The sequence below is a fragment of the Myxine glutinosa genome, chromosome 4, assembly GCF_964187855.1.
Source record: "Myxine glutinosa chromosome 4, kmMyxGlut1.1, whole genome shotgun sequence".
In the NCBI taxonomy this organism is placed as follows: Eukaryota; Metazoa; Chordata; class Myxini; order Myxiniformes; family Myxinidae; genus Myxine; species Myxine glutinosa.
Window position 1 is genome coordinate 81,564,189 of NC_136264.1, and position 22,784 is coordinate 81,586,972.

A 22,784-nucleotide genomic window follows, 5' to 3' on the forward strand; every position below is an offset into this window, starting at 1 on the left:
CATCTAGAAAGTTTGTAATTCAACATTTGTAAATTAGTAGTCGAACTATATAGATTTCTAAAAAAAAAGTAAAGAAACAGGTAATAAAAAACATTTTCGAAAAATGCAAAAGGATGTAGAGATGTTACTCCAAAATGTATCGAAACAAGGTAGGGATGATCACAACAAATGATCATGTGAAACCATCCCTATGGTACATCTTTCTTTAAATAATGGTTTCCCAAGAAAAGACTGTTTGTATGTGTGTGTCTTTGGTTGTTATCTCCATAATTTGGTTTTAGAAGGTTGAACAGAGTCACGATGGTCTATTATACCAAGATTATATTACACCAAGATGGTCCCAGGACTCAAAATATCCACCCCCGCTTTGGTGAAGGATTGCGATTCATGGGCTAAGTTGTGAAGTTTTGTTGTTCTCAGAGTTTTCTTCTGAGGGCTCTTTTCAGGATCGTCACTGAGCCCCATACAGCCTCCAACTCTAGTTCGTTTGTGATAATGTTAACAGGGATGGTTTTGAAGATCTCTGTGAGGTTCTTCTTTATCATTCCCATTGCTCCAATTATCAGTGTGTGTGTGTGTGTGTGTGTGTGTGTGTGTGTGTGTGTGTGTGTGTGTGTGTGCGTGCGCACGCGTGTGTGCGTTCATTCAATATAACGTCTTTTTAGGAGCAAGACTTTTATTCTCAACGTTGTCTTTTCTTTATCAATATATATATATATATATATTGTTACGGCCAGGGGTTTCGGGATCTACTATGAGGGGGAGCCTCAGTTCCTCCCGGACTACCAGACCTGAGGCCACCAGGTGCAGATAACTCCGCGATTTGGCAGGTTGCTAAATCATCCGTGAACGCCAAGTAGTCGACCAAATCTCCCATGGTCCTCTGTCTGATTACCGTTTACCTGGTGGTGACGTGGCTTTATAATCGGGTTTTGTATCCTCAGTGATCACTGATCTTTTCTTATTTTAAACAGATGCAACCGAGCGAAACTGCCACTACACACCGGATATTGTATGTAGCCATTCGGTGGGAACTGAAACGTCCCATCTAACCACTAGTACGGGCTATGTTAAACCAATGAGAAAAATGACATACACAGGCAGATTGGAAATATAAGTGTATTGTGGGTAATTATTTACAGTAGAGGGAGGAAAAGTATGTGGTAAATTTAACAATCAAGGTTTATCCATAAGGTAGTACAGCAGGGCAAAAGACATTTGTATGGTGCGGCATCAACAAACAATAGGGATATATGTGTGCTGCGGTATTTACAAAACAAAAGAGACACAGTGCAAGTTCTTGACCATCTACTTATCCCAATTAAAACAGTCTTACTAACATAATTACATTTGTGGGGGTGGAGGAAGAAATACCATAGTGGAGACAGGATTATATAGGTATAGCAGCATGGACTGTGGACGCGTAGGAGACATCCCGATGTATTTATGTAGGGAAAACTGTGAGCTTAAGATCGTTTACGTGTCACCACACAGGGGTGGTGTTGTTAACTAGTAGGGTCTAAGGCTAGTTTGACCCAGTCTGTGGTTGCTCCCTGTGGTTTTTCCCTATGTTTTTGCAGTTGTAACAAGGCTGGCCATAAAACCTTCGTTACAACAACAACAATAACAACAACCTCCCATTAACCAACCATAACCGACACCATGCCGACAAAAGCCGAACGTTCTCGATCGACAATTAAACCCCGCCCACCAACCGAGTAAAGGAAAAGGCCACGCCCTGAAGTTTGTCATTGGTCAAGCAAGATCATGGGGGAATTCGACGGAGCTGAGGCGTTTGGCTGGTGTGACATCATCGGGAAGGTTCGAGAGCAAGAGAAGAAGAAGACTCTCTCTCTCTGGCTTGGTTTTGGACAAGGAACGCGGCACCATTGTGTGGTCCTGGATCTTGGAGTTTGAGCGCACTTTTGAAGAGAGTGGGGAGCTCTGGGCCGCGTGGGCAGCATTGCGAGGTGTTGTTTTGGCTGTAGTGCTCTTTGGAGACAAATAAGGCTGTCCTATCTGCTTGCCTTATGCCGGTGGCTGCGACAGATGCGGCACCGCTGCCATCCTGTGTGTTTCCTGCCTGTGAGGCTTTGGGCTTCAATGACCAGCAAGCTCCTAAAACTAAAAGCCAGTTGGGATGCAAAGCTGAGTGCCGGCCGGCTTAAAACAATTTATTTTATATTAATTATCTTTCTCCTTGTCTGTTTTTGTGACTGAGTGGGGATGTCTCAAATTAGAAATTAGATTTACCTCACCTTTCATTTTTATCGCATTACATTTACTTTTATTATTTATCATTATCGTGGTACTTTCATTTGTTGTGTCGTGTGTTTATTCGTTGTGGGTTTCGGGATACAACCCGTGTGCTTTGTCCAGGTAAGCACCTCGCTGCCTTCTGTTCCACGCATGCCATAATGACCACCGCCATTATTCGGCCGTTTTCCTCGGGAATTAAGGACCGTCCGGCTATCCGTCCAAGACTGGTGTTCATCGGCCACGGACTTGACAATAACATTGGTGCCAATTCATAATCTCATCCGGAAAAGTTTAGAGAGAGAGAGACAGAGACAGAGACTGACACAGAGAGAAAGAAGGCTGGTCTGACCTCTACCTCACCGTGCGAGGGCTGATGAGCCTTTCGCTTCCCTGCACTATGGGAGAGGCAAGACGGAACAAAACTAGTTGAGCTATTTTAGTTTATCTGGTTATTTGCTGTTCACTGGGTATTTGGGCCATCCTGGTGCTCGTTTCTTTCTGACCTCACACGGGTTCAGCACCCAAGTGAGTGCCCTTGTTCTGGCTCATTCTCCTTCCTTTCTCTGGAGCTCTGAAACGTTGTCTGATGCTTCGATCACTGTCTGATGAACTGCTCAACTCTGTCTCAAACCAAGAACCACTCCAGCCAGACCAACTAACTTCTGACTGATCCTGTCCTTTTATCCATCTGGAGGGGAGAGGGGCTCAGTGGGAGGGTCGGGGGTCACGCCCTGCCTCTTCTAGGCATGGTTGCCGAGGGCAAGTTTCAATGCGCCATCCCATTTAGTCCTGTTGCGACGCGTCCCTTGGCCCAGACGAGCCTCTTTCTGACATTATCCTCGTCTGTTGTCCTCGTACCAACTTCAGTGTGTCTTTGACTGGGCCACAACTCGGAGCTTCTCACTTAACATGAGGGCAGACATGTCCCGCTCTGCATTCGTAGCGCAAACGCGCGCCAATGACCTGAATGGCATGGCAGTCAAGCAGAGGGTCGCTGCTGATAACAGGAAGTCACAAGAAGGTTAGCACACTTTTTGCTCTTACCATCGTCGAGGATTGAAGGTCGTGGAAAAGGTTGTTCAAGCACCATGGTGTCACTGTTGGTGGCAGGCTGATGGTGTAGCCAGGTTCATGAAGCATTGCGGTAGTTGAGAGGTGAATGTCTTGTGGTGGTAGGATTGTGGTTGAGCTGGCATGGTTGAGTGGTGGTGTCAATAAAAGTGCGATGTTGGATGTCATTTCTTGTTGTGGAGGAAGGCGGTTGTGGTATGGTAGTATGGAGATGGTTGGTAGTTTTGTCATGGTTAGTTGTGGTTGAGGAGGCTGGTTGTGGTGGTGGTGATAGTTTGAAATTGGCATGCATATTTGAATCTCGTTTTGGCGCGAATGTGCAAATGAGCTGCTCTGCTTCTACAGTGACTCGATGGGGACAGCGCTTTGGTTTAGAGATGAAGAAAGAGATAAAGACAGGATATCCCAAGCTAATCCCACACAATGCGTACCACCCGTGAAACCCACTAGACATAAGGGAGGCCTATCTGACATATTTAATAATGAAATTACTAAACTTGGGAACCTGTATGTTGGGTGATGTTGCCTGGGGAGCGATGGTTTTGCAGAACTGTCTCAGTATGTCCAAAACAATGAAACACCTGGGTAAATGAGTGACACCAAGTACATTGAAAGCAATGGCTTCCACACAGGTGTGGCCCATGTGTTAATGAAGCAAATAACATCCCGGCATGCTTAGGGTCATGTATAAAAATGCTGCACAGGCCTAGTTGCCTATAATTATGTATAGCGTGGCTGCAAGAGGAGACCTCAGTGACTTTGAAAGAGGGGTGATTGTTGAGGTGTGTTGGGCAGGAGCTTCAGTGATAAAGACAGCTTAACTTGCTGATGTATCATGAGCAATGGTGTTTAAGGTGATGTGATATGGAACTCGAGGGAAAGATATCATCAGCAAAGCGCTACAGTGGGCGGAAGCACATACTCCAGAATCGTGATATCCGTGCATTAATTTGAAGTGAAAGGCAAAGCAGGTGAGCAACTGCAGATCAATTGGCTGTAAATTTCAACCTGGGGCACGAACATCCAGTTTCATCAAAAACGGTCCGCTGAAAAATCCACAGAACGGGATACCATAATCAGGTTGCAGTGCACAAACTGCTTATCACACCTGGCAATGCTCGTTTGCGAGTCCATTGTTGCAAAGAGCACAGGCAATGGAATACCGAGCAGTGGAGAAATGTGATATGGTCAGATGAATCATCCTTCGCCATGTTCTCGACAAACGGATGAGTGCACGTGTGGTGCCAACCTAAATACCTCTACAACCCTAAGTGCTTGGTTCCAAGAGCAAAGGTTTTTGGTGGTTCTGTAATGTTGCGGGGTGCATAATTATGTAAAAAAAAAATATATATATATATATATATATATAGTCAGAGATTATATTAATTCAGCATGATATTCATGATTTTATGTGACAATTATATAAGTGCATGGCTTTAAAAAAAAGCTCCACTCTGCAGCTGACCTGAGTAGTTGCTGCTGGATGTCTTCCTCAATATATTTTTGTCTTTACAATATCCAGGCTCATTGAAGAGCAAGGTGCCGTCAGTGGGGTAACTATCTGTATGTGGGGTAACACTGACATGTGGACTAACACGATTAAGAACTGTCAGTGGGGTAACAGTAGACACTATAAGCAAGTGAATGAATAAACAGGAGAAAGGATTGGAGGAAACTGCAAACTGCAATGCACGTAAGTGTAATTGGGTTGGGCTGACATTACGATGGATGTTTTAACCGCAGTAATACTGTGAGACAAAGTGTGGCCATTTTTTCTGAGCATCTGGGGATCTTCAATGTCTGTGGGTTTTTCAGTCCATGCTCCTTCAGTTCCAGATGCAATGGTCATATGCACAGACGTGTTCTAGCGCCATTTTAGTGCCACTGGCTTCCATTGTTTGGCACAAATGTTGGCTCCCAGTGTTGGTTCTTCAAGTGCTCCCCCCTCTGCCCCTTTATGTCAACAATTTAATCTAAACCTTGAGTAGGACCTGGGGCTGCATTGCTGTCATAATAACAACATTTCTTTCCTTGTGGATCTTTTCCACCATATGTGCTACATTATTAGACTTCGTTTTTTCTTCCTTTGACTTTTCATCCATCTTTCCTTTTCTTTGTATTTTTTTATTTACTCATTATTTTGTTGCTCCTTTAATTGTGTGATAGGCCTAGTTAGGATTTGGATTTGTTCGGATTGGGATTAAACCAGGATGTGGAAAATGTTGAAATCTCTCACTTGTTAGCTTTAAAGGCATAATAGGTTTTGAAGAGGCCCCATTTGCCATGAATCTCATCTTATGAGAATTAAAAGGTGTGTGTGTGTGTGTGTGTGTGTGTGTGTGTGTGTGTGTGTGTGTGTGTGTGTGTGTGTGTGTGTGTGTGTGTGTGTGTGTGTGTGTGTGTGTGTGCGTGCAGAAACAATGCAAACGGTTGTGGTGTTCCAGTGCAGCTGGAACACACAGGGGATGCCGCACACAGCACATGCCACTAGCAGATGGCACAGATTGCGGAGCAGGAATGGTAAGAGAAGGCTCTTATTGATCGCTGCAGTTATGACATACTCGCCACTCGTGCTGATGAAATCTCGCTTGAGAATTTGTGCGGTTTGAAAACCTTTCATTCCTCTAGGTACCGTGGAGAATTAACATTGTACAACACCTTGTATCCCGTATCTACTTGCTCAGATTAACCTTCACCTTTCAGCTGTTACTTATCCTTTGGACTTATCCAAAAATGGATCATTCATTTGCTAATACAGAGTTCGGTGGTCCCATGGCTTGATCTGAGAGGAGAGTAAGGCCCAATTAATACTGCCATTATTGTGTGGCTATTGCAGTTGATACTGTATTGTGGATTTTCATTTGAAAATGTATCAGCTATTTATCTCATTTGTTGTCGTTTGGCTAATAAAAATAAATCCATGGCATCTTTCACAAAAATAGGCCTTTCTGCAGGTATCTCGGCCATAGAAATCCACCACATTTTGGTGGCAAATTTAGGACCATATGTGTGACAAGTTTAATCGAATTTTGACAAAGTTTATTCATTCATCTGAATGCAAAATTTTCAGGACAGTGCAGGGTTAAAGCGGACTTTTTAATACAACACTTCCAATTCAGTCAACTTATTTGGAGGAAAGCAGAACACTGCATGACGTGAGCCACGTTACCATGGCATACTATGGTAACGCTATGCACCATGAGGGTTATGTCAATCATAGTTATGCTTGCTGTGCATACCAAGCAAGGAGAAGTGTGAGAAGGCTGAAGGGGTGGAGGTGGGTATTGGATGTAAACATGGCCTCCATTTATATACACATTGCATATCATTATATAAGTCTCAGTATGCCCCAGAGGGTATTGGGATATGGCACTCACAAAAGTCCATTTGCTATAGTGCGAATATATATAAAATAACCACCTTTAGAGGCCATTTTTCCCCGCAAGCGGGGGTTGGCCTTTTTCGGGAACCGTGGTTGTTGTTGTTTTTTGATCCCCTTTTTGAAGCAATGTTTTACGGCCGGATGCCCTTCCTGACGCCAACCCTTTTTGCCGCCTTTAACGACAAGCAGGGAATTACCAGTGAACTGGTACTCAATTTGCCGACCTCGGAAGGATGACAGGCTGAGTCAACCCCCCTGGCGTTAATTCAGCGATCGACCGCGATTCGAACCCAGGATCCTAGGATCCTAAGCCGGCACCCTAGCCGCTAGCCCAACACCAGTGCGAATATGCAAGCTAATTACAATTTAGCATTCCGACAATTGTCATCCAGTCAATAAATTATTTTATATTTAATTAACAGGTTGAGGTAGAATTTCCTAGTGCAGTGGAGTACCACAATATCCCTGTAGTACTTCACCCAATTATTTAATAAATTCTGGTAACGCTCTCCAAAAATGTTGAGATCACTGCAAACAAAACATAGAAGGCCTTGGGGAGTGTTTGAACTGACCACCCCCATATGCACCATACATTCCCCATCTCTTATTTCTACTTTATCTCCTCCCAACTTCTTTTCCTTTTTCTCCCCCATCCTTTCCAGTCTCGCATACTCTATGTTTCCCCCAAATTAATTTTCTTTTTCCCCCAATATATTTTTCTTTGTTTTCTTAATTTTATTTCTTTCTTGATTTTTTCTCCATTGCACATATGATATGTAAATGGACCCAGTCTAATAAGTATTAATTGTTCTTTTCAAGATGAGTGGATGTTGCCAAATTAGTTTCAATGGCAATAATTTACAAAATGATCAGGATACCAGCACACAATGGTCTACTCTTTTTAAAAGGGGCTGGTGGGGCTTCAGCCAACCACTTACTTTACCAGAATAACATACATACCATACGTTTTGAAAAAAGAATAGGATAGTTGTTCTTATTGTTCATTTACTCATCTCACGATGCACGTCTCTATAACTTACCATGTTAGAGTAACATAATGGAATGGCTGCCTAGCCCTTCCCTGTTTCAGAATTCCCTTTTGGATTCCTGTGCCTGTCTCACATTAAGCTTTATATGGGAAACGAGAAATGGGCCTGCACCCAACACACATGGCTCTTTATCTCGGAATGGAACGCTGGATTTCTTAACAGCAACAAATGCAAAACATAGACAAGCTGATGTCGCATCACTTTAAAATACCTTCGACCATAGACTGGGGGCAGAGAAAAGGAAAATGATGAAGTCATGAAAAATGTAAGAATAATGGATATGGTAGAATCATAGGATTGGTGGATTGATATTAAGCAGAGGGGCTAAATATGGCCATGATGGTAAAGATTACACGCTATAATCAGTGGTTCTCCTTCTTTGTGTTTTTCGTATTTACGTCCTGGACAGCACTGCTGGCATGGCATGTGTGTTCCACGTGAGCCCGAGATGCAGCCTGTTGGAGGGGCTTGGGGAATGTGGGCCCCATTTTCGGCCTGTTCCAGGACTTGTGGAAGTGGGATCCGTTCATCCATGCGAGACTGCAATAACCCTCAGTGAGTATAAGCCATAACACTTCATCCGACATAATACACATCAAGTAGTTTTGACTCGCAGTGCATTGTGATTATACATACTTTGATGGATTTAACAATATATCTTTATATATATATATATATGTATATATATATATATATATATATATATATATATATATATATATATATATATATATATATATATATATATATCCATTTCACCATGGCAAATCTCTCAAATAATTAATCAAAATTTGTATGCTGTCCCGGCCAAAGTCCCTGTGCCCAAGAGTGACAATATATACATACATTTCTCTCGCACTCTCTTCCTCTCCTCTATATATATATATATATATATATATATATATATATATATATATATATATATATATATATATATATATATATATACATACACACACACACAGCCGTGGCCAAAAATATTGGCACCCTTGCACTTTTTCAAATAATGCACCATTTTTCGAGCAAATTGTTGAAATTAAAAAATCTATTGATCTCGACATATGTATTTCTTTGGTTTGCAGTGGAACAAAACAAAAAAGCTGAAAAAATTAGGAAATCTTAGCTTATTCCACAAACAAATCCTAAAATGGCCCGAACAATATTATTGGCACATTTTAGAAGTTGTTAGAAATAATTAGATTTCAAGCAGTCTCCTTTACTTTGGAACTGAACTCACCTGCGGTGAGTTTCAGGTGCCTGCAATATAAAAAAATCACTCATTCAACCAGTTTGAATGGAGAAAAGGAGTCATTCTGCTGTTTTGTGTCACTATGTGTACCGCAATGAGCATGGAGAAAAGAAAGAAAACCAGATAATTGTCTGAGGAGGTCAGACACAATATTGTAGCCAAGCATGGACAATCTCAAGGCTACAAGTCCATCTCTAGAGACATTGATGTTCCTGTGTCCACCGTACGCAATGTTATCAGGAAGTTTGAGGTCCATGTCACTGTAGCCAACCTCCCTGGATGTGGCCGCAAGAGAAAACATGATCGAGGATTGCAGCAAAGGATTCTTTGAATGGTGAAGAAAGCACCTTGATCAACTGCCAAACAGATTCAAGCTGACCTTCAGACACAAGGTACAACAGTTTGAACTCGCACCAACCGTCACCATCTCAATGAAAGGGGGTTCTGTGGTAGGAGACCCAGGAGGACCCCACTGCTGAGAAAGCCTGACTGGAGTTTACCAAAACACACCTGAACAAGCCAAAAGCCTACTGGGAGAATGTCCTGTGAACAGATGAGACAAAATTAGAGTTTTTTGGTGAAAGCACATCATCTCTATGTTTACAGAAAACAAAATGAAGTATTCAAAGAAAAGGACACCTTCCCTACAATTAAACATGGAAGAGGTTCAGTGATGTTTTGGGGTGCTGTGCTGCCTCTGGCACTGGGTACCTTGAATGTGTGCATGGCATCATGAAATCAGGAGATTACCAAGGTATTTTGGAGTGCTATGTTGAACCCAGTGTCAGAGAGCTTGGTCTCCGTCGAAGGTCATGGGTCTTGCAGCAGGACAATGACCCCAAATACACTTCAAAAAGCACCCAGGAATGGTTCAAGACAAAACGCTGGACTGTTCTGAAGTGGCCAGCAATGAGTCCAGATCTAAATCCCATTGAACACCTGTTGGTGATCTGAAAACAGCAGTTGGGAGAAGGCACCCTTTAAATCTGGGAGAACTGGAGCAGCTTGCACAGAAGAGTGGGCCAAACTGCTAGTGGAGAGGTGTAGGAATCTCATTCATGGCTATAGGAAGCGCTCGACTGCAGTTAATTTGTCCAAAGGCTGCGCTACCAAATATTAAATCTCGGGTGTCAATAATTTTGTCAATGCCATTTCTTTTAATTTCTGATTTAAAAGGATACATTAAGTTCTGAATCAAAAAACAAAGGTTCTGTAAATTAACAGTGAAATAAAGAATTGTGGAGACCAAATACTTTTGTCAATTTCAACTTATTTTGGGAGAAAATTGTGAGTTATTTGAAAAAAAGTGCAAGGGTGCCAATGTTTTTGGCCACGACTGTATATACAGTGCATTCAGAAAGTACTCAGACCCCTTCACTTTTTTCACATTTTGTTATGTGGCAGCCTTATGCTGAAATCGTTTAAATTCATTTTTTCCCTCATCAATCTACACTCAATACCCCATAATGACAAAGAGAAAACAGGATTTTAGAAAGTTTTGCAAATTTATTGAAAAGAAAAAACTGAAATATCACATTGACATAAGTATTCATACCCTTTGCTATGACACTTGAAGTTTAGATCAGTAGCCTCCCATTTCTCTTGATCATCTTTGAGATGTTTCTACACCTTGATTGGAGTCCACCTGTGGTAAATTCAATTGATTGGACATGATTTGGAAAGGTACACACCTGTCTATATAACGTCTCACAGCTGACAATGCATATCAGAGCAAAAACCAAGCCATGAGGTCGAAGGAACTGCCTGCAGAGCTCAGAGACAGGATTGTGTCGAGGCACAGATCTGGGGAAGCCGACAAAAAAAATCTCTGCTGCATTGAAGGTTCACAAGAGCACAGAGGCCTCCATAATTCTTAAATGGAAGAAGTTTGGAACAACCAGGACTCTTCCTAGAGCTGGCCGCCCGGCCAAACTGAGCAATCGGGGGAGAAGGGCCTTGGTAAGAGAGGTGACCAAGAACCTGATGGTCACTCTGGCTGAGCTCCAGAGATCCTGTGTGGAGATGGGAGAAACTTCCAGAAGGACAACCATCACTGCAACACTCCACCGATCTGGGATTTATGGCAGAGTGGCCAGACGGAAGCCTCTCCTCAGTGAAAGACACATGAAAGCCCGCATGGAGTTTGCAAAAAAGCACCTAAAGGACTCTCAGACTGTGAGAAACAAGATTCTGTGGGCTTTGCACACACATGCACACACATACACACACACATACACATACACACATACATGTACACACACACACATACACACATACACACATATACACATAATAATAATAATAATAATTCATTTATTTTGTATAGCGCTTTTCCAGAAGCCCAAAGGCGCTTTGACAGAGTGGCAAACATAATGCATAACAATACATGAAAACAACAATTGCAAAAAGACAAGAATCAATAGGGAAATATTTAAAGCAAAAGGAGGGAGAAGGAGAAGAGATAGTCAGGGGTTAAATGCTGTGGGTTGAATGTTGAATGCAGTGTTGAACAGGTGGGTCTTTAGTGATGTTTGTCAGCACACACACATACACACACACACATGTGTACACACACACACACACACAGACACACACAGACACACACAGACACACACAGACACACACAGACACACACAGACACACACACACACACACACACACACACACACACACAGACATACACACACACATAATTGCTATCCTATAAATATTTCTCATTTGATATCTGCCAAATCTTTACCCCTGTCTGACTTGGTTGCCTTTATGCCCCTTTGTGCTAGGCCTAGGCAAGGAGGTAAATACTGCATTGGACGCCATACGCGGTTTCGCTCATGCAACACTGAGGCCTGCGAGCAAGGGTTGGGATTTCGTGAGCAACAGTGCTCAGCTTACGATGGAAAGCATTTCAACATTAATGGACTCCCGACGAACACCCGTTGGGTCTCAAAGTACAGTGGCAGTACGTTTTTGCTGCTCTCTTTGCTCGATTATTTGCTTGATCATAAGGTGTGAGTTGTTCTCTTTGGTTATCATCCTCTTAAAGCAACCTTTTATTGACATAAATATGTGCATTTGCAAAATATTCTCTTAAAGGTGGAATTCATCTTTGATTAATTGATTCCTAAATTGTAAATAATATTTATGGACTTGTCCTCATGGATGTATGTTTATGGTTACACCTTTTGCTGCTTTGACGCACACTTACCTTTTACCTGTTAATGCATTTCATATAGTTTGATTAGCTTTACACAGAGCATATTATCGCAATATGACTTTTATTTTAGGATACGTCAAGTCGGCTATTGATTGGGTATGCTTGTGGACCAAAGATAATGTTCACTAAGTTTCAAACAAGCAAATGCAAATAGCAATAGCAAATCATGTACACTCGACGGTTCAACTTATTTTACTTCTTTATGATGAGAAACACACATGAGTGTGTCCGTCAAGGCTCACATGGGCTACGTTGCACCACAAGGCCAGATGTGGATTTGAAGATATAATCTTTGTAGGACTGTAGTGCATTCATCTTTACTAAATCGCTGGCAGAGCTTCCCATGGTCTGCAGTCTTTTTCTATTCTGGACCATAGCCCAAAATTCCAACAACCTCTTACATTTGAAACAAGTCTCTTACACCCCAACACTCTTCCAAACACCATAATTAGGCCAGCTTCAGTATTGATAGAATAAAAAATCCGACAAAGTTACCACTCTCCATTGCACTGTGCTAAGGATAATGCAAGGTACGGTAACTATTTTGTATTTGGAATGGAATTTAACACGGAATTTTGTATTCCATGTTAAATCTAACCAGTTCATCTTTACCTCATTATACATACCTGCACCAAGTTTGACTAAGATCCGTTCAGCCGTTCTCAAGTTATCATGGTAACGAAATCCTATCACAGACGGACGGACGGACAGCCTGGAAATATAATGCCCATGGCGACTTCGTCAACTGAGGCATAAAAATAATTCCTCCCCCTCTCTGTATACATATGTAGAGGGACATTTACCAATTATTTAAATGTACCATTCGAAAAAAACATACAATGTCTAAGTATCATTACAATACGAAATCATCATCATACTAAAATACGCCATTTGTGTCTGTCTGTCTGATGAATTTTTGACGCCAATACATTCTGTCGTTATTTATCCAATCTCAACCGAACTTGACAGGATGACCAAGGGTTACACAATGACGGTTGTAGCACATTCATCTGCCCCCCACCCAAGGAGGTTTTTCCCCCCGAGCGAGTTTGCCCACCATTGCTCTCAATGGGGTTGCACGTTGAGGTGTATATAAATGTTAAATTCGCCTTATCGTGGCGTTTTTCCAAAGACGCTTTTAAAAACAAAATTAATGATAACGCATATTGTTAATGTTATTACAAAACAATATTAATACTAATAATGTCCCACTTCCCCATGGTAGTTATAAAGGCGTTTCTGTGGGAGCAACGGCTTCTACAGGAAGTAAAAAGATTATAAACCACAAACACGTATGCTTAGCTTTTTAAACAGTTGCTAATGCTCTTTATAATACTAAATGAAGAAATTTGGAGGAATCCCGACATCCGTGAAGTAAGGTTTACTTACTGAACTGAACGAAGATCTACTGTACTTTATATAACCCACAAATGTTGGGTTAATAACATGGCCCTTTCTGCCGCTATCGTGGCATTTTTCGTTGTGAACTTTTGAAACTCGCTCCCGCTGTTTAATACAAAACTGAAAGGGAGGAAGACCGGGATGTGCTCATTTACCAAGCAGCTAGCTAGCGCTTGCCAAGCCAGCCGTTCCTTAACGGTTTTGAATGGAGTGCTTGCTCGAATGCTTAAACCACTTGGCGATCTCTCCACAAGAAACTTGGTAAATGAACACACACCCAATGTTCTTGAGACCAGACCATAAATCGACTGTAATATATATACCCCAAAGAGGAATTACCCTTCCTGCCCCTCCCGGAGTCTGCGGGTGTACTAGTCATACTAAAATATGTAATTTGGTGTCTGTCTGTCTGTCGTCTGTCTGATGATTTTTTGACCGTGATACATTCCGTCATTACTCATTACTTATCCAATCTCAACCAAACTTTACAGGAGGCCTAAGGGTCACACAATGAAGGTTGTAGCGCATTCATTCGCCCTCCTCCCTAAGGGGGTTTTCTATGCCGAGGGGGTTTTCGCCGCCATTGCCATCAATGGGGTTGCGTGTTGAAGTGTATATCCATGTTAAGTTAGCTTTATTGTGGCGTTTTTCCAAGGACGCTTCTAATAACAAAACTAACAATAACAGCATAATATTAATGTTATTACAAAACAATATAACACTAATAATGTCCCACTTCCCCCAAGGGGTTTTTCCTGCAGTGATAACGTGTATAAGTAGCTTATAATGGCGTTTCCGTGGAAGCAATGGCCTCTGCATGAAGTAAAAATATTGTAAACCACAAACACATTTGATTACCTTTTTTAATGGTCGATAATGTTGTTTAACAAATAACTGAAATAAATTTGGAGAAATCCGGACATTCGTCCATGCTTATCACGTCGACGATCGCTCCTGATCGTAGATCTACTGCAGTCTATATAACCCATAATGGTTAATAACACGACAATTCCTGCCACTTTCGTTGAGTTCTTCCAAGGCGTTTTCGTGGCGTTTTGGTTTTTCCAAAACTCCTTCTCATTACAAACGTAATAACAACACTTATAATAATAGCATGATATTAATGATATAATGAAACAATAGCCCCACTCCTCAAGGGGGTTTGTGGATGTGATATTGCCCCCTACCCCACCCTGACATCCTCACTGAAGCAAATGTTACTATCAGGAATTTAGAATTGTGTTTTTTTTTGTTTGTTTTTTTGTATACATAATCGAGGCTCGTGAAAGAGCTAACATTTATCACACAAACAAATCAAACAGACAAACAAACAAAGTGTATAAAAAGGGGAGCGGTTGACAAGATGGGGAGAGAAGGGGAAGCACATAAACACAACGTTTGTGAGGGACATCAGGAATGTGTGGGAGGGAGAGGGCTTGGGGCGAGGCGGCATGGGAAGGGGGGTGGGGGGTAGGAGAAGTATAAACACAAGGACACCAAGGACTTCCAGGAAAGAAGTTGGTATTTCAAAAAAGAGGATTTGGGGTGAAATTAGCGGGGGTAGAACAGATCAAGGCTTTGAATGGGGGACGATAAGAGATGGGGGTGAACAAAATGGTGGTGTGGTGGCATGGTCTGATCGTTTCATTCACCTGATCTAACATGTACCGTATTTTCCGGTGTATCAACCGCGGTTTTTTACCGACGGGAAAACCCTAAAAAAGGGGGTGCGGTTGATACACAGTAACAGAAAAGTTTGTGCATTGAAAAACTGTCATATCAACGGGACGTAATCTTTATTGTCCCCCATCGCACAGCGTAGCGAAAGGGGGACTATGGCTTTCCCCTCCGTCTGTGTGTCCGTCCGTCCGTGCGTGCGTGTGTGCGTGCGTGTTTGCGTGCGGGCATGCATGCGTGCGTGCGTAAGCGAAGGACCGCATTCGAATTTGGTGTGTGGGTGCAACCCACGTCAAAATCCAAGATGGCCGCCGCCATGTATGTCTGATGCCATGTATGTCTGAACCTTGTGAGATGAATATCTTGAAAAATAAGCAAAGTACCAACTTCTAATTTGGTGTGTGGGTGTATCTCGGCATAAAGAAGAACGCTATTGAAAATTGGGTCGCCACGTCAAAATCCAAGATGGCCGCCGCCATGTATGTCTCAACCTTGTGAGCGAAATATCTTGAAACATAAGCGAAGTACCAACTTCTAATCTGGTGTGTGGGTGTATCTAGGCACAAGCAAGAAGGCTGTTTAAAATTGGGTCGCCATGTCAAATTCCAAGATGGCCGCCGCCATGTATGTCTGAACCTTGTGAGATGAATATCTTGAAAAATAAGCGAAGTACCAACTTCTAATTTGGTGTGTGGATGTATCTCGGCATAAGGAAGACCGCTATTGTAAATTGCGTCGCCACGTCAAACTCTAAGATGGCCGCTACCATATATATGTCTGAACCCTGTGAGTGAAATATCTTGGAAAATAGGCAAAGTACCAACTTCTAATCTGGTGTTTGGGTGTATCTAGGCACAAGGAAGAACGCTATTGAAAATTGGGTCGCCACGTCAAAATCCAAGATGGCCGCCACCATGTATGTCTGAACTTTGTGAGCGGAATATCTTGAAAAATAAGCGAAGTACCAACTTCTAATCTGGTGTGTGGGTGTATCTAGGCATAAGGAAGAACGCCATTGAAAATTGGGTCACCACGTCAAAATCCAAGATGGCCGCCTCCATGTATGTCTGAACCTTGTGAGCGAAATATCATATCATAGCATGTTTTCTGCTTCTTCCACTTTGTCAACTCATATCACTTCACCGACGGGGGACCTAGGCGTAACGCTTGTATTACTTTGGGGTTGCGGGGATACAATGATGAATGATCGTCAATTACGTTACTAAGGTAGGTTCAACGCCGATTACTGCTGCCAGTCAAAATACAAGAAAGTTTGAAGTTTGTAATATTTGATTTTTCTATGCGTGTTTGTGAAAATGTGTACTTTAACTAGTCCTCTTTGAATGACAGGTCACATAGTGAATAGAGTGTGCTAAATAAAGACAGGATTAAGTCACAAAACAAAAGCGTAAACATGGTAAACAGGACGTTTTGCATGGGACATTATGACGTACCTGTTGTCTAACCAACTAACCAGAGTAAGGCCACATAAAAATAAAAAGTTGTTGAGCGTCCTTTTTTTCTCAAAAGTTCGGGTAGGGAGGGAGGTTTTTATTTTTATTTTATATATTTTTTTCCTACTTTCCATTGAGTTTTGTTGACATGGAAAAATATGAAATAAAGACTCCTTTCTCCTCAAAATGATTTTATTTCTTCATTCATCGGGTTCCATCCTGTGATCCGTGGCCGTGTCTGCAGCCAACACAAATTTGAGAAATGAGCCAAGAGTCTTTGTCACATCAGAAACTTTGCAAGCTGGTGAACCTTTCGTCATGTCAGTTTTACTGGGGCCGGCGAATACTTTGACAAAAGTACCACGTGTATCTTCAGGCAATGGCTCCCTATCCCCATCATACTTGCCGTCTGAGAACTCTGCATAGAAGTCCGAGATTGCAACATCCAACTCGATATTGCACGCAAACCAGTCCTTCACCGTCTTGGAAGAGCCCTCACGGGCTATTGATGCGATCACAATAGGCATTTCAAGCCGATTCTAGCACGAATCAATGCAGATTTCAGCGGGAAAAATCTCACACAATAGCCGCCATGAATGGGCCTTCCTCAAGTGCTGCATATCTAATGCACTTGATGGCACTCAAGATGACATCATCTGGGAGGATGAAGTGGCAGTGACCGACGATGGAGAAGAGGATAACGCCGACGATGATCTCGCCTACCCAGACTCGGATGATGATCTTCGTAATGTCTTCCCTGAAGAAACAGATGACGAGGACTTCTTCGGATTTTAGAGCCTAAACCCAACGGCCCTTTTCCGACGATGGAGAAGAGGATAACGACGACGAGGATCTCGCCTACCCCGACTCGGATTGGACTGAAGAAACAGATGACGAGGACTTCTTCGGATTTTAGAGCCTAAACCCAACGGCCCTTTTCCGACGATGGAGAAGAGGATAACGACGACGAGGATCTCGCCTACCCCGACTCGGATTGGACTGAAGAAACAGATGACGAGGACTTCTTCGGATTTTAGAGACTAAACCCAACGGCCCTTTTCAGGGCCCCACATTGGCAAGAAAGAATAATTATAATGTTTTTAAAATTCTCTTTCAACTCATTTCATGTATTTTCACTCTTTCTCTGTCTTCAGTTTCTCTTTCCTTTCATCATATTTCGCTTTCCATTTTATTTATTTATTCTCTTCTCTTTTTAAAATTTTCCTGATTTTTTTTTTTCCCTCGAAAATCTGATTTTTTATTTTTTTTTAATTTTTTTTTAAAGTCGAAAATCGGGGGTGCGGTTGATACTGTACACCGGAAAATACGGTAATAATTTCATGCACGGTCTGATCCTTTCATTCACCTGATATGACATGATATAATGTCATGCACGGTCTGATCCTTTCATTCACCTGATATGGCATGATATAATGTCATGCACAGTCTGATCCTTTCATTCACCTGATATGACATGATATAATGTCATGCACGGTCTGATCCTTCATTCACCTGATATGGCATGATATAATGTCATGCACAGTCTGATCCTTTCATTCACCTGATATGACATGATATAATGTCATGCACAGTCTGATCCTTTCATTCACCTGATATGACATGATATAATGTCATGCACAGTCTGATCCTTTCATTCACCTGATATGACATGATATAATGTCATGCACAGTCTGATCCTTCATTCACCTGATATGGCATGATATAATGTCATGCACAGTCTGATCCTTTCATTCACCTGATATGACATGATATAATGTCATGCACAGTCTGATCCTTTCATTCACCTGATATGGCATGATATAATGTCATGCACAGTCTGATCCTTTCATTCACCTGATATGGCATGATATAATGTCATGCACAGTCTGATCCTTTCATTCACCTGATCTAACATGATATAATGTCATGCACGGTCTGATCCTTCATTCACCTGATATGGCATGATATAATGTCATGCACAGTCTGATCCTTTCATTCACCTGATATGACATGTTATCATGTCAAGCACGGTCTGATCCTTTCATTCACCTGATATGACATGTTATCATGTCAAGCACGGTCTGATTGTTTCATTCACCTGATATGACATGATATGATATAATGTCATGCACGATCTGATCGTTTTATTCACCTGATCTCACATGATATAATGTCATGCACGGTCTGATCGTTTCATTCACCTGATATGACATGATATAATGTCAAGCACGGTCTGATCGTTTCATTCACCTGATCTAACATGTTTTAAAGTCATGCATGGTCTGATCGTTTCATTCACCTGATCTAACATGATATAATGTCATGCACAGTCTGATCGTTTCATTCACCTGATATGACATGATATAATGTCATGCATGGTCTGATCCTTTCATTCACCTGATCTAACATGATATAATGTCATGCACGGTCTGATCCTTTCATTCACCTGATCTAACATGTTATAATGTCATGCATGGTCTGATCGTTTCATTCACCTGATCTAACATGTTATAATGTCATGCACGGTCTAATCGTTTCATTCACCTGATCTAACATGTTATAATGTCATGCACGATCTGATCGTTTCATTCACCTGATATGACATGCTATAATGTCATGCACGATCTGATCGTTTCATTCACTTGATCTAACATGTTATAATGTCATGCACGGTCTGATCGTTTCATTCACCTGATCTAACATGTTATAATGTCATGCACGATCTGAATGTTTCATTCACCTGATCTAACATGATATAATGTCATGCATGGTCTGATCGTTTCATTCACCTGATCTAACATGATATAATGTCATGCATGGTCTGATCGTTTCATTCACCTGATATGACATGATATAATGTCATGCATGGTCTGATCGTTTCATTCACCTGATATGACATGATATAATGTCATGCATGGTCTGATCGTTTCATTCACCTGATATGACATGATATAATGTCATGCACGGTCTGATCGTTTTATTCACGTGATCTAACATGTTATGATGTCATGCACGGTCTGATCGTTTCATTCACCTGATATGACATGATATAATGTCATGCATGGTCTCATCGTTTCATTCACCTGATATGACATGTTATAATGTCATGCATGGTCTGATCATTTCATTCACCTGATATGACATGATATAATGTCATGCATGGTCTGATCGTTTCATTCACCTGATATGACATGTTATAATGTCATGCATGGTCTGTACCTTTCATTCACCTGATATAACATGTTATAATATCATGCACGATCTGATCGTTTCATTCACCTGATCTAACATGATATAATGTCATGCATGGTCTGATCGTTTCATTCACCTGATATGACATGTTATAATGTCATGCATGGTCTGTACCTTTCATTCACCTGATATAACATGTTATAATATCATGCACGATCTGATCGTTTCATTCACCTGATCTAACATGATATAATGTCATGCACGGTCTGATCGTTTGATTCACCTGATATGGCATGATATAATGTCATGCACGATCTGATCGTTTCATTCACCTGATAGGACATGATATAATGTCATGCATGATCTGATCGTTTCATTCACCTGATCTAACATGATATAATGTCAAGCACGGTCTGATCGTTTCATTCACCTGATCTAACATGTTATAATGTCATGCATGGTCTGATCGTTTCATTCACCTGATCTAACATGATATAATGTCATGCATGGTCTGATCGTTTCATTCACCTGATAGGACATGATATAATGTCATGCACGATCTGATCGTTTCATTCACCTGATCTAACATGATATAATGTCAAGCACGGTCTGATCGTTTCATTCACCTGATCTAACATGTTCTAACCTGATCTAACAGCTTCCTCAACAAATTACTAATTCGTGTCACCTTCAGTCAACTGTCATGCCTTGGCCAGCCGGTTATGAAAGATTTGGTGAAAAAATTCTGTCTGACCCCACAAGAGATATGGGAATAACGAATAAGTATGGCCATGAAAGAAGAAGAAGAAGAAGAAGAAGAAGACAGTAGTAGTAGTAGTAGTAGTAGTAGTAGTAGTAGTAGTTAGTAGTAGTAGTAGTGGTAGTAGTAGTGGTAGTAGTAGTGGTAGTAGTAGTGGTAGTGGTAGTAGTAGTAGTAGTAGTAGTAGTAGTGGTAGTGGTTGTGGTAGTGGTAGTAGTGGTAGTGGTAGTAGTAGTGGTAGTAGTAGTGGTAGTTAGTAGTAGTAGTAGTAGTAGTGGTAGTTAGTAGTGGTAGTAGTAGTAGTGGTAGTAGTAGCAGTAGTGGTAGTAATGGTAGTAGTGGTAGTAGTGGTAGTAGTAGTGGTAGTAGTGGTAGTGGTAGCAGTGGTAGTAGTAGTAGTAGTGGTAGTGGTAGCAGTGGTAGTAGTAGTAGTAGCAGTGGTAGTAGTAGTAGTAGTAGTAGTAGTAGTAGTAGTAGTAGTAGTAGTAGTAGTAGTAGTAGTAGTAAAGAAAAGAAAAAAGGTATTTGGTCAACTTGTACATGGCTGTCCTGCTCCTGATAGAACGTTGTGTCACAAAGATATTATTTGAATTCTGACTAAACACATGATTTGTGTAAGAACCGACTTTGCTTGCAGGAAACTGCAAATCCCATACGCTAATTAAAAGCATTTCGTGTCGTTTATGTTGCAGTTCTGCAGAAGGACCGGTGCAAGTTGTTCTGCCGCGCTGCGAGCACCACGGCATACTACCAACTGCGCGACCGGGTGATCGATGGGACGCCCTGTGATCCCGGGAGCACAGACGTGTGCGTGCAGGGACTTTGCAGGGTCAGTCTGGTTCCTCCTCGCTCTTGTGGCAGCGGTTGGGGAGCAAGTTGCTTACCACATGTTTTGATTCGCAGAGGGAATCCTGAAGCACTTTAATCCCGAAGCATTTTTTGTGCCGGTTTCAAACCACCATGATGTCACATGATATCACATGATATCACATGATGTTTTTGCGAAAGCCATTTTTCATAGCGAGGATCTCGTGTTGAACAGGTGGTCGTCCTGTCGTGGTGAGGATCAGAGAGATCGCTGACAGTGAAGCAGACGCTATAAAGCTACGTTACTGAGATCATTAACAATATGGAGCAGAGCCATGTGATTTGTCTTCTTGCAGTTCGGTATTATATAATGGATGCGAGTTGTTGAAGATAGATTAAGCAAAGGAAGTTGTAATTTTCCATCGCACATCTGTCCTTTTGGAGGAAAGGTCAAAGCATGTATTTAGTCTGTTTTCAATTATGTTGTTTTTATAGATTCATATTGCACAGTATATTAAAACACCAGCAAAAGTACCCAAGGTTGCTGGGAAATGCAGACTTGCTTTGTGCTGGGAATATGAAGAGGGAAGGAGGGAGGAGGGAAGGGTGGTGGGAGGGGATGTAAGGGGAAGGGATGGGGAGTGAAAGGGAGACGGGGAAGGGAGGAGTGAGGGTAGGGAAGGGAATAGGGAGAGGGGAAGAGGAGGGAGAGGGAGACGGGGGAGGGTAGGGAAGGGAATAGGGAGATGGGGAAATAAGAGGAGGAACCAGGAGTGGAGGGAAGGGGAGAGGGGAAGAGGAGGGACAGGAAGTGGGGGTGGGGGGGGAGGAGTATGGAGAGCAGGACAGAGGTGGAGCAGGAGGGGAGTGTGGGAGGAGGATAGGGAGGGAGGACAGGTGATGGGTGAGGGTGGGAGAGGGGAGAGGGAAAGAAAAGGGGAGTGGGTAGAGGAGAGAGGAAGAGGGAGCGATGGAGGAGGGGAAAGGGAAGTGAGGGGAGGAAAGGAGAGGAGAGATAGGGAGGGGATATGGTAGGGAATGGAATAGGGAGAGGGGGAAAGAAGGGAAGGAACGGGGAGTGGAGGGAAGGGGAGAGGGGAAGAGGAAGGAGAGGGAGACGGGGGAGGGTAGGGAAGGGAATAGGGAGAGGGGGAAAGAAGGGGAAGAACCGGGAGTGGAGGGAAGGGGAGAGGGAGGAAGGACAGGTGACGGGTGAGGGTGGGAGAGGGGAGAGGGAAAGAAAAGGGGAGTGGGTGGAGGAGAGGAGGG

General features: G+C 42.2%; 1 protein-coding gene across 1 annotated transcript in view; it reads left to right on the plus strand.

The window, feature by feature from the left end:
• Positions 1–22,784, plus strand: part of LOC137424913 (A disintegrin and metalloproteinase with thrombospondin motifs 9) — a 218,665-nt gene that overhangs the window by 115,530 nt on the left and 80,351 nt on the right. The window contains exons 11-14 of the mRNA XM_078776082.1: positions 5,746–5,850; positions 8,171–8,316; positions 11,791–11,969; positions 21,401–21,537. Of these exons, the coding sequence (XP_078632208.1) occupies positions 5,746–5,850; positions 8,171–8,316; positions 11,791–11,969; positions 21,401–21,537 (567 nt within the window). The remainder of the gene's footprint in view (positions 1–5,745; positions 5,851–8,170; positions 8,317–11,790; positions 11,970–21,400; positions 21,538–22,784) is intronic.